Below are 10838 nucleotides of genomic sequence, written 5' to 3'. Positions count from 1 at the left end.
GGGGCTTCGTGCATTTTTACCAATCGACGCACACAATCGCAGTGGCGCTCGCGAGGGGCGAAACGCACGAATCCGATCACTCTCACGCAGTAGTTTGGCTACGAGAGTCCGAGGTTCGATCGCGAGGGAGTGCGAGGAGGAGGTGAAATCGGCGATGGAAGAGGAGCTCCGATCGTTGCTCCAGGATCTCGAATCCTTCAAACTATCTACGAGCGATCGCCCCGATCTCGTAGATCAGGTACTCGCTCCATTTCTCAGCGATTTCTTCGATTTGATGCGTTTTTCAGATTCTACGATGTATATTTGTGTAACTTAATCCGATTATTGTGTTCAGTTGGGAAAAAATTTTTGATCTATCGGTTCCTCAATCTTAAACCTCGCTGGTTTTTTCATTTTTAATGAGTTTTTTCTTTTTTAAGATCCTACGATGTCCATCTAGTAGTTTCATCGGATCATGTTCCTCACTCTTTATCTCGCCGATTTCTTCATTTTTACTGTGTTTTCTTCGGATTCCACGTTGTCGATCTACGTAGTTTCATCCGATCAATGTGTTAGTTTGAGTAAAACTGGATATATATATGTTCCTCGATTTGAAATTAGTTACCATTCGATTTCGCATGCAGATGAAGCAGCGGGTGGTTAGAATTGGGGATCTGGCGAAGCCGGGTGCTGGGAAGAGATCAAAAGTGAAGGTCTGTGTTTTAGCATAGGAATTTTTCGGAAGTAGTTGGGGTTTTTGTTCAATTGATGGATATGTGTCAGTGTGATGCAGGATATGAGTGCAGAGGTTGTGGACAGCAACCCCTACAGTAGGCTGATGGCGCTTCAGAGAATGGGGATCGTAGAGAATTATGAGAAGATCCGAGATTTCTCGGTCGCCATTGTCGTGTGTATTCATCTCAATACTCATCTCTCTCTGTCTAATGGGAATGGAGATTACTTGGTTTGTTATTTAATGGCCGGTCCTTATGATACAAACAAAAAATAACCAGTAACTGTAACTGCAGTTTCATTGTGAATGCCTACAGGAATTAGTGTCATAGAGGTTATGGGCATATGATCAGGGATAAACCACTTCTTGTTTTTCTATTTCAGTTAGGATAGGGAAGCTTAGAAGATGATTGGAAGATTGTTCTTTTGCCACCTCTATATGTATGTGTTGTGTAGTATTTAGTCAGGTAGCTTAGTGGTTGGTAGCAATTTCGTCTTCTCACAAACCGATTCTTCATCTTTCGCTCAAATATTCTAATTGAAAGTTTAAAAATACTTCAGTGGATAGTGGATATGAAGTCGTTACTTGTGTAAATCATTCGTACAGGGTATAGGTGGTGTCGGTAGTGTTGCAGCTGAGATGCTTACAAGGTGTGGGATTGGACGCCTGCTGTTGTATGACTATGACACAGTGGAACTGGCTAATATGAATAGGCTATTCTTCCGCCCTGACCAGGCATGCAAGTTTTCAATCGCTTGCCTTGTTTTCTTTCCTTTCCTTCGGATAAAGTGTATTACTTAACTTTCCTCACTTCTTTTGTTTCTATTTGTATGCATAGCATATTTTGATTATTCAGTACATGGAACTTAAATAAAATATCGTGTAGTTTGATGGTGCCTTGCCACTTAGAGACTCTTCTCACAGAAGAGGGTTATGCTCAGTTACTTAATACATGTTATCTTCAAATTTCAGGTTGGAATGACCAAGACAGATGCTGCCGTGCAAACCCTTTCTGATATTAATCCTGATGTTGTTTTGGAGGTAAGCACCTACATAGTAAATAGTAGCTATGTAACTACAGTTTATAACCAAATATTTTTGGATTTTGTCATCTTTCAAAGTCATGGAATGATCAGTCCTTGCTTATGTTACATACCAACAAACTCATTGCTCAGTAATACCTAGAGATTGCTTGAAGTAGTCAAGTCAAGATGGTTGCTTGCTCGTACGCCTTTTTGTTTTGCGTGGAAGTTTAGCGACTTCAATCATATTTGACTATTCTTTGTAACTACAACGAGAAGTAGTGCCTTATCTGGACATTGATGTATAGTCATATTTGTCCGTATTTTCTTCGATTTCACTACTAATTCTTACTTTTTCTTCTTCCCCAGAGCTACTCTTTGAATATCACTACAGTAAAGGGGTTTGAGATATTTGTGGAGAGCCTTAAAGAGAAGCCTGGAAAGAGTGGAGTTGATCTTATTTTAAGCTGTGTTGATAATTATGAGGCTAGGATGGTTGTAAACCAGGTTGCCGTCTCTTTTTAAGTTACTTATAAGATTATTACCTTGTTAGATCCACTCATCAGGTTCCAAAAGGTAATGTCAATGATTTATCAGGGTTATGTGTTGATCTTATTCATATTCTCTTTTCAGGCGTGCAATGAGCTTGGCCAAACATGGATGGAGTCTGGTAATAGTTAATTTCTTTTATGTCTTAACCTTTCCAATGCTATCATTCTCCCTGTTGGTCCTTGTTACTCCAGTCTGACACTTTCATGGGTTCCATGCTGTAGCCTCTGTCTATATAAATTTTTCTTGCAGTTCCATCTCTAAGAATAACTTGATTCATAAATATTAATGCAGCATTCAGACATTAAGCTCACTCCATATCAAGTTTGCAATGGAAGAGCATTGTGTTGTATTTTAGAGGAAAAAAATTTCAGCTTTTTTGTGGACTCTCTGGGAAATTCATAATATTTGCTTTTTCTAAAATATCAACCAACATGTAAATTCAAGCTTTTATGCAAAGCTGTCTTTATATGAATCACAAAATTCTCTTTGGATTCCAAGCTTGATTCCTCCTTTTTTTCCCCCCCACCTGTTTGATTTTATCCTGTGATGGCATAGCAACAAAAGCCAATTCTAGTGAGTGTTGAAGGTGAGATATGAGAGGCCCTTGAGTCTTAAAAATTTTGAATCTCTATTTAGTCAATGGACTCACGTGGGATGACATTTTCATACAGAAATATCCAAATTTTTAACATCAGGTTTTTCTGTTTAGTCAAGGTACTCATATTGCATCTCCATGTAGTAATTATCTGCTGGTCATGGATTATGAAGTAAAATGGGAAAATTTAATTGCAGGTGTTTCGGAAGATGCTGTTTCTGGTCATATACAGTTGCTTGTTCCTGGTGAGACGGCTTGTTTCGCATGTGCTCCTCCTCTGGTATGGTCCTATTAAGCTAAATTCTGTTAAATTACCTCTGTTTCATTTTGCCATATAAATTATATTTATTTCTATCCAGATAATTGCTGAAATATTAGCATGCATGAAAGGACTATCTTCTGCACTATAACTTGTTATTTACTGAAAATAAGAGTCAACTAAAAAACTTTTTTTTAAAAAAATTCCTGTAAGCATCAATGCCAGACTGTTTCAGAGTCTTTACACAAGTTAATGCTCTGCTTTTCTTTTATTATTTTCTTTAGCACCAGTCACCATGCTATGCTGAAGTAGTTGTGAAATCTCATATTGTAGGTTGTAGCATCTGGAGTAGATGAACGTACACTCAAGCGTGAAGGTGTATGCGCTGCTTCTTTGCCAACTACAATGGTGAGACATTTTTTTCTTTCCCTTTCCATGAAGAACTCTTCTCCCTTGTCACTTGTCTATTTCGTGCATGAAAAACTTTGGTTCTGAGGCTGTTTATTACACGAAGAGTCACTTTTTGGTTAGTTTAAGAGATTGCTACATCAGGGCTATAGTAAAATATATGCAACGCTTCTTGTAGCAGTTGCATACCTGTACGTGCTGCACTTGCTAAAACTGATGTCATTTACATGTCACTCTTCAGGCATTTTCACTTGCTTTCTTGAGAGGTGCTAAAGTTAAAAAATATCTCACATTTAGCTTTTTGTTGATGTATTGTATGTACTATGAAGCACGATAGTGTAACACTAGCTTTATCACCAAAACATCTGCATTCTCTTTAGACACAGCATGCTTATATTTGACGTTACCTATTACATGTAGACTATAATTGATGTCCTAAAATTAATGTGGAAGCCTAATCTTGTCATCTTATTACCTTATGTTTCAATTTTGCATTTGCTTCTGATTTATTTGCTTATTATCCTACGCAATTGTTTATAATTATGATGTTTGTCTTATGTATCCTTTTTCTTTTGTGGTAAATTAATATTTATGCCCTTTTATATGCGAGAGAAAAATGAAACAGTTTCTTTCTGTCACTTATTTGAGAACGTATCGAGCCAATAAAAGAATTATCGCTTTATAAATTTTATCCAACGATTTTCTTATACCTTCCAGTTTCCCTTTCTTTTTGTTGCTTTATAAATGTCATTTAGTTCTAGTTTTTCTGCATTGCATATCCTAGTGGATCTCGGTCTAAATATTCAACTTAAGTTTATTTTCTTTTACTGATTGTTGACGTATTTGGTATTAATTGTCTATACAGGGAGTTGTTGCTGGTCTTTTAGTTCAGAACACCCTCAAATACTTGTTGAAGTTTGGGCAAGTCTCTCCTTACTTGGTAAATTTAAGTTTTTATTCTTATTATTCACTAACAATACTCGGCATATGAATAAATTCTTCTTATCATGTCGCTCTTGGATATAATGTTGGACCTTTCTGGTCTCGTTTTACGCACTAAATAAATTTTTTCTTCTCTCTTTATATTTTCCATACCAAGATGCAACAATTAGTATGTTCCTACTCCTTTTATCATATATGATGCATTGTATACTATGCATCAGATGACAGATACTGATGTGGTGGGATCTTATAAGATCATTTATTATGTTGTAGGGTTATAATTCACTTAAAGACTATTTTCCAACTATGCAAATGAGGCCAAACCCACAATGCTCAAACTCTGCATGCGTTGAGCGGCAGGTATATGATTATTAACTGTGCTTTTCCTTAACTCGTGTTTTTACATGGTTATAACGGTATTAATTATGCAGAAGGAGTACATTCAATCAAAACCAGCTAGAGATGCGGCAGCTAAGGCGAAGATGGAAGCTGACGCGTCAGCAAAAAGCGAGGGCCCTGTTCACTTGGATAATGAGTGGAATATAAGGCAAATCCTTTTGGCGCTAGTAAAATGATTAGTTCATGCTATCTTCAAAACATTTTTGAATGAAAAACAAAGACTTCATGTTAATTACCAAAATCTCTGTTTAATCCTACTCGTATAGGCCTATTCAGAATATAGCATTCTCTGTTGTATTACAACAGATGCATCATTGTATTTCAAAATTCCAACATTCGAATAAAATTTAAAATCGATTCGTGAATCCATGCAGTGTTGTTGACGATAACGAGGTGGATGTGCCAAACAGTAGCAACACATCAGGTGAGTCGATGTTCGTCATTTTCTCTTAGGTTTCGGAATTAGGACTACCCACTAACTTCCTCTTTTGAATTAGTTAAGTACAAGATAAGTCATTACTAACAAATGTTATTGAGTCCACATTTTATGTTGGCTTCTCATCGGAAAGTTGAACTCTTCAAATCGAACTCATCAAGGCATCAAGCTAAAGTCGGAACTGAGAAGTGGGGATGGTGATCTTTAGTTACACCAAAATTTTAAACTTAGTGGAGCAACTTACGAAAAATTTTTAGTGCATTTTTCTGATTAAGATTTCATCATTCTCGCTACTGGAATTTCTTCGCATGTTTACTCTTTGATTTCTGCAGATCGTCTTCCCGATGGCCTTGTCCACGAGCTTCCTTCTGCCGATAAATACACGCAACCGCTCGTAGCAGAAGAGGCAAGCCCTATCGCTGACGATCTCGAGGATCTCCAACGACAACTCGACGCCCTCAATGCATCTTGACCGTCCGAAAAATGGAGGTTGCTTCTTCACTTTTCCAATGTACAATTAATTGGACTCTTTTTAATTTCACATATCAGAGGGAGTGCAGAGGCTAATTTTGATATTATCATTGTTGTAACTACAAATTATTTGCTAGTGTGCTTGAATTAGTGAGGAGGCTAAGTTAGTATGTTCGGGATTAAGAATATTTCTCGTGTTACATTAACACTGTTTCGACATTATAATGGTTTCAGCATTTTTTATTGCGTAGTAGAGCTGATCGAAAAAGCACGAACAGCTTTTACCGTCAAATATCATCCTCAGTTGCTTCTCACTGCAGCAGAATTAGAAGTTATATTCGCCTTGCGACCACGAGAGACCATTATTTATCCGTTTCATTTAAGTTATTGAATTTTTATTTTACAACTTCGAACAGTTCATACAACAAATGATTAGAGAACCAGGTCGGCTTAAAATTCGTTTGAATTGGTTTTGTTTGGTTTTTTCAAAATTAAAAACCAAAAAGTTCCATGTAGAACACTGGTGAAATCAATCAGAAATAACGTGATAATTTTATGTGTTAAATTCTCTCCCTATTCCTGATCCTACCGTTTTATCCCATTTATTCCCCGCGGAATAACAATATCCCGGAATATCCTATTCCGATCCAATGCCCCCTCCTTAGAAACCCTATGTCCCTCAGATCCCCCCCATGAATCCCTAACCTTCCCCGTCCATTACGATCTCTCCGCCGTCCGTACGTCAGAAATCGTCGGCGCCTACGCCTCCTCCGCCTCCGCCGATGATCCCGAACCCCCACTCCCAACCCCGGCGTTGAGCTCGACCCTGAATTCAAATCCCTCTCCGCCAGGCTCGTCGAGATCCACCGCATTCTGCAGTCCGACCAATTGCCTGGCGATGACCGCCCCGAAGGTGCTCGGTCCCCGTCCCGCGAGCCCACATTCGATAACATAGGCATTACAATCATATACCTGTAAGAGGTGCTTAGGAAAGAGAGGGAAGAGATCAAATCGCAGCTCATCCGCCACAATCCCACATTCATACCCACAGTCGATCCCTCTTTGATTTGTGCGAGGGCACCTCAGGCTCCAAATACTCCGCCAAGCCCGCTGCAGATGCAGAATACAAGAATTTGCAGTGGAGATGATACACCGCCAATCGCCGCAGTATACTCTACTCCTATGCGTGGTTTCAGGTTAAGCACAATGCCCGTCTTACAACATCATTTACTCGTGATTAGGACTAATGACAATACAATAATATGGTCCTCTTTAAGTAGATCAGTATGATTGATCATCGGTAACACGAAGATATCAGTGTTACCTTCACAACCCAAGTAGACCTTATTTGGTACAAATTCTGATCCATTTTCAGTTCAGATTACTTGCCTAGAGTTCACTACACAGCTCAATCTGCAACAGGTTGGTGTAAGTAAGCTGCCGAGAAATTTTACTGCTTGTTCATCAGGTAATGCTGGAATTTCCACAAGAACTTCTATGCTATGCAAACCACATAACTCGCATACGGTCGACACACCTTTTGAGGTCATTTGCGCACATTTTTTACATCGCATCGCGTGGATCCTCCATATCCACTTACCATCATTTCTCTCTTCGTGTCGTCCTAAAGCAATGAAACTCTACAAATGCAGATCATGCATAAAACTACGAGGGTGGCCCCTCGGCGAAGATGCGTAACGGAGAGAGGTCCTTCCAAGGTCAGTTTAGTTACTATGTTCCAAAGTTGCAATTTTTTTTTTATTTCAAATTTTGTTTGTGCATAGTCTGAGTAGTGTAGGTAGCATTGAGAGGTTTTGTAAAAGCAAGAGTTTGAATTGAGTAAACAAACTTGAAGAAGATTACATGGTGAAATATCATCTTCGAATACAGATTTGTCGAAGGCACCTACGTGTGTGTTTTTCAGAAATTTCCGAGATTTAGAACAGTTTTTAGAGTAAAATAGAGTTTTTGAGTTTAGTATGATTTGCACGGTGGCATGTAAACACAAGAATAACATGAACCATATCTCATCTCACAGGGGCATTTCTCCGAACACCTATAAAACTCCAAACCGCAACGACGCAACCCTCAAAAAAAATCCCAAATTAAATCTTTCAACATTTAAATCAAAAACAAATTAGTTTTAAGCATTTCACCGAACACAAGATATGCAGCAACCTTCTTTTTGTCTCTTGGGCATTTCCACAAACACCATTAAAACCAACTCATTCATGCGAATCGTCAAACACTTGAAAGTTAAACACATATACATAATATTAATATCGGATCCCACCAATAATACCAACCTCAACATATCATATCACATTAGCTAAAAAGATCGCTAAAAGAAGGTAATAAGGAAATAAAAACGGTACCTTTAGAAATCCTCGTCGATTTTGAAGACGTGGTTGTCGGCGGCGCCGGCGAGGCCGTTGAGGCTGGCCATGACGGAGGCCTTCTGGTACTCGCCGACGCGCTTCTCGAAGAAGTTGGTCTTGCCCTGGAGGGAGATGAGCTCCATCCAGTCGAAGGGGTTGGCGACGGCGTACATCTTGGCGCAGCCGAGGGCGGCGAGGAGGCGGTCGGCGACGAACTCGATGTACTGGCTCATGAGGAGGCCGTTCATGCCGACGAGGGCGACGGGGAGGGCGTCGCAGACGAACTCGCGCTCGATGTCGACGGCGTCGCGGACGATGGCGCGGACGCGGGGCTCGGGGAGGCGGCGGCGGAGGAGGGAGTAGAGGAGGCAGGCGAAGTCGCAGTGGAGGCCCTCGTCGCGGGAGATGAGCTCGTTGGAGAAGGTGAGGCCGGGCATGAGGCCGCGCTTCTTGAGCCAGAAGATGGCGCAGAAGGAGCCGGAGAAGAAGACGCCCTCGACGCAGGCGAAGGCGACGAGGCGCTCGGCGAAGGAGGCGTCGGGGGACTGGATCCAGCGCAGCGCCCACGCGGCCTTGCGGGCGACGCAGGGGACGGTGTCGACGGCGCGGAAGAGGCGGTCCTTCTCGAGGGGGTCGCGGATGTAGGTCTCGAGGAGGAGGGAGTACATCTCCGAGTGGATGTTCTCGATCGCGATCTGGAAGCCGTAGAAGGCGCGGGCCTCGGCGACCTGGACCTCGGACATGAAGCGGGAGGCGAGGTTCTCGAGGACGATGCCGTCGGAGGCGGCGAAGAAGGCGAGCACGTGGGAGACGAACCGCCGGTCGTCGCCGGAGAGCGCGAGCTCCCAGTGCCGGAGGTCGCCGGAGAGGTCCACCTCCTCGGCGGTCCAGAACGACGCCACGGCCTTCTTGTAGAACTCCCAGATGCCCGGGAACCGGATCGGAAACATCGAGAACCGATCCGCGCTCGGCGACAGCAATGGCTCCTCCTCCTCCTCCTCCCTCATCCCCATCCCCATCTCCTCCGCCGCCTCGGCGGAGACGTCGACGAGGGGGATCAGCGAGGGCGCCGCGGGCATGGTTGGAGTGCGGGAGCAAAACGGGAATTAGGGTTAGGGTTAGGGTTTTAGGGGATTGGGGACGATGACGATAAGGGGTAGGGAGAAGGAGAGATTGGGGGTGCATATATATATATATTGTGGAGAGTGTGGCTTCTTGAGGAAGGAGATGAGGGCGGTAAGGTTACCGGGGCGAGACATGGGACGCAGCCACCGTTCAACATGCTTTGAGATTCGCGCGATAAGCGTGATGGACGGTGGATGTGGACGTACTCGCAACCACCAACATTTTCTTCCGGTGAGGTTACCGCATTTTGAATTTGGGGGAGATTTTTGAACGGGGGGCGTACGAAGGAAGATAAAAATGGAGGGGAATTTAAATTTTGGGAAAAAATGTACGGGCACCCCTTAATTGTACGATATTTCGAACTGAGCCCCCTCAACTTCTAATTTTAAAAGGGAGGGGGATTTAAAATTTTGGTAGAAATGTAGGAAGAACCCATAACTATAGGGGATTTTTAAATAGGTCCCGTTGCTTTAGTTGAAGATTTTGTTAAATTTAAAAGAGCTCTACCACCTATCAGTCGCTAATTATTTAATTTTTATTTTTTACTAAATATAATTAAAATAATCAAATTCTATAACCTTACTGATAAGTCTGATAAAATTTTTAATTTATTTGACTCAAAATCAAAAGTTTAAGAAAATCAATCGAAGTTTAAAGTTGAGGGACCATTTTGAAAGTTCATACATTTTTTAGCTTAAATATTTAATTCTTTTCTTTTTGGGGGGTTTTTGGGGAAATTTAAATTTTGGCGGGAGGGATTTGGTCGGGAAAAGTGCGAGAATGATGAGTGGCGCGATCGACGGGCGCGCACTTAACTTAATAATAATATATCCGTGTAAAATTGTATGGAGGCCCCTCAACTGTAGATTCTTTTGGAAAACATCCCTTAACTCTTATTAATTTTGAAATTTTCGTATGCACTCATGCACGTTAAAATAATTGTTAAATTTGGAAATTTTACCAAATAATAATAATAATTAGCCATTTCATTTTAAGAACATTTATAAATTTATTTAATTTAAATTTTATCTTAATTTTAAGATAATTAAAAAAAGGGTACAAGTTGAGGGGCAGTAAATAACGTACGGGAGCGCGCGGATTCGAATGTTGCGGATAAGAAGCGCCGTTTCCGAGAGGGACACGTGGACGGCAGTGATAGGGACACGTGGACCTTTCGTGACAGCATTGTGGGGGACGTGGTGCGGACACGTGGACAACTGAGGATTGAGTGCGGACACCGTTGGGTGCACGCACATGCACCATACGACCGTGCACCGCAACTTGCCGAGTTTGCTCCAACCCTTCATTCTATCTTATATTTCAATCTTCACCGTTCATTTCATCTTATATTTCAATCTTCACCATTCAATAGAGTAATATATTTTTCTCAATTATTAAAGAACTGGATCGGACGATCTGATCGTGACTCTATCTATAAAAGTAATTTGATTCAACTTTTTAAATCGGATAAGTCCTAAAATCATTTTGATTCGTTTGAATCGGCGATGTTTGCACCGGCAAATTGGTCCGATTTGTCCG

The 10838-nt window shown here is 41.4% G+C and overlaps 3 protein-coding genes across 4 annotated transcripts; 2 read left to right on the top strand and 1 right to left on the bottom strand.

Annotated features, from left to right (window-relative positions):
- LOC109726518 (ubiquitin-like modifier-activating enzyme 5) lies at positions 17-6032 on the top strand. 2 transcript variants are annotated; one of them, XM_020256132.1, is made up of 14 exons: positions 17-238; positions 624-692; positions 773-886; positions 1319-1447; positions 1685-1753; positions 2104-2241; positions 2368-2404; positions 3079-3161; positions 3474-3548; positions 4414-4488; positions 4764-4850; positions 4922-5037; positions 5264-5313; positions 5658-6032. In XM_020256132.1, exons 1-14 carry the CDS (start codon positions 155-157, stop codon positions 5795-5797), a joined length of 1266 nt encoding a protein of 421 aa, XP_020111721.1. In that variant the 5' UTR covers positions 17-154; the 3' UTR covers positions 5798-6032. The 2 variants fall into 2 exon arrangements, with proteins under 2 accessions (XP_020111721.1, XP_020111722.1); XM_020256133.1 differs by lacking the exon at positions 17-238 and having other exon boundaries at positions 773-890.
- Positions 6115-7922, top strand: LOC109726520. The gene is made up of 4 exons (XM_020256135.1): positions 6115-6992; positions 7172-7341; positions 7449-7514; positions 7835-7922. Exons 1-4 carry the CDS (start codon positions 6941-6943, stop codon positions 7856-7858), a joined length of 312 nt encoding a protein of 103 aa, XP_020111724.1. The 5' UTR covers positions 6115-6940; the 3' UTR covers positions 7859-7922.
- Positions 8011-9353, bottom strand: LOC109726519 (ribonucleoside-diphosphate reductase small chain B-like). Its single transcript, XM_020256134.1, has one exon. The coding sequence runs from the start codon at positions 9251-9253 to the stop codon at positions 8174-8176; it is 1080 nt and encodes a 359-aa protein (XP_020111723.1). The 5' UTR covers positions 9254-9353; the 3' UTR covers positions 8011-8173.

Source organism: Ananas comosus, linkage group 21, assembly GCF_001540865.1.
Source record: "Ananas comosus cultivar F153 linkage group 21, ASM154086v1, whole genome shotgun sequence".
Taxonomy (NCBI): Eukaryota; Viridiplantae; Streptophyta; class Magnoliopsida; order Poales; family Bromeliaceae; genus Ananas; species Ananas comosus.
This window is presented reverse-complemented; position numbering and strand designations above follow the sequence as displayed.

Coding starts and splice junctions, on each gene's coding strand:
- LOC109726518 (XM_020256132.1), top strand. CDS start 155: ATGGAAGAGGAGCTCCGATCGTTGCTCCAGGATCTCGAATCCTTCAAA. Junction 1,448..1,684: donor TATTCTTCCGCCCTGACCAG/GCATGCAAGTTT, acceptor TTCAAATTTCAG/GTTGGAATGACCAAGACAGA. Junction 4,489..4,763: donor GGCAAGTCTCTCCTTACTTG/GTAAATTTAAGT, acceptor ATTATGTTGTAG/GGTTATAATTCACTTAAAGA.
- LOC109726520 (XM_020256135.1), top strand. CDS start 6,941: ATGATACACCGCCAATCGCCGCAGTATACTCTACTCCTATGCGTGGTT. Junction 7,342..7,448: donor CGGTCGACACACCTTTTGAG/GTCATTTGCGCA, acceptor CTACAAATGCAG/ATCATGCATAAAACTACGAG. Junction 7,515..7,834: donor CGGAGAGAGGTCCTTCCAAG/GTCAGTTTAGTT, acceptor CTCATCTCACAG/GGGCATTTCTCCGAACACCT.
- LOC109726519 (XM_020256134.1), bottom strand. CDS start 9,253: ATGCCCGCGGCGCCCTCGCTGATCCCCCTCGTCGACGTCTCCGCCGAG.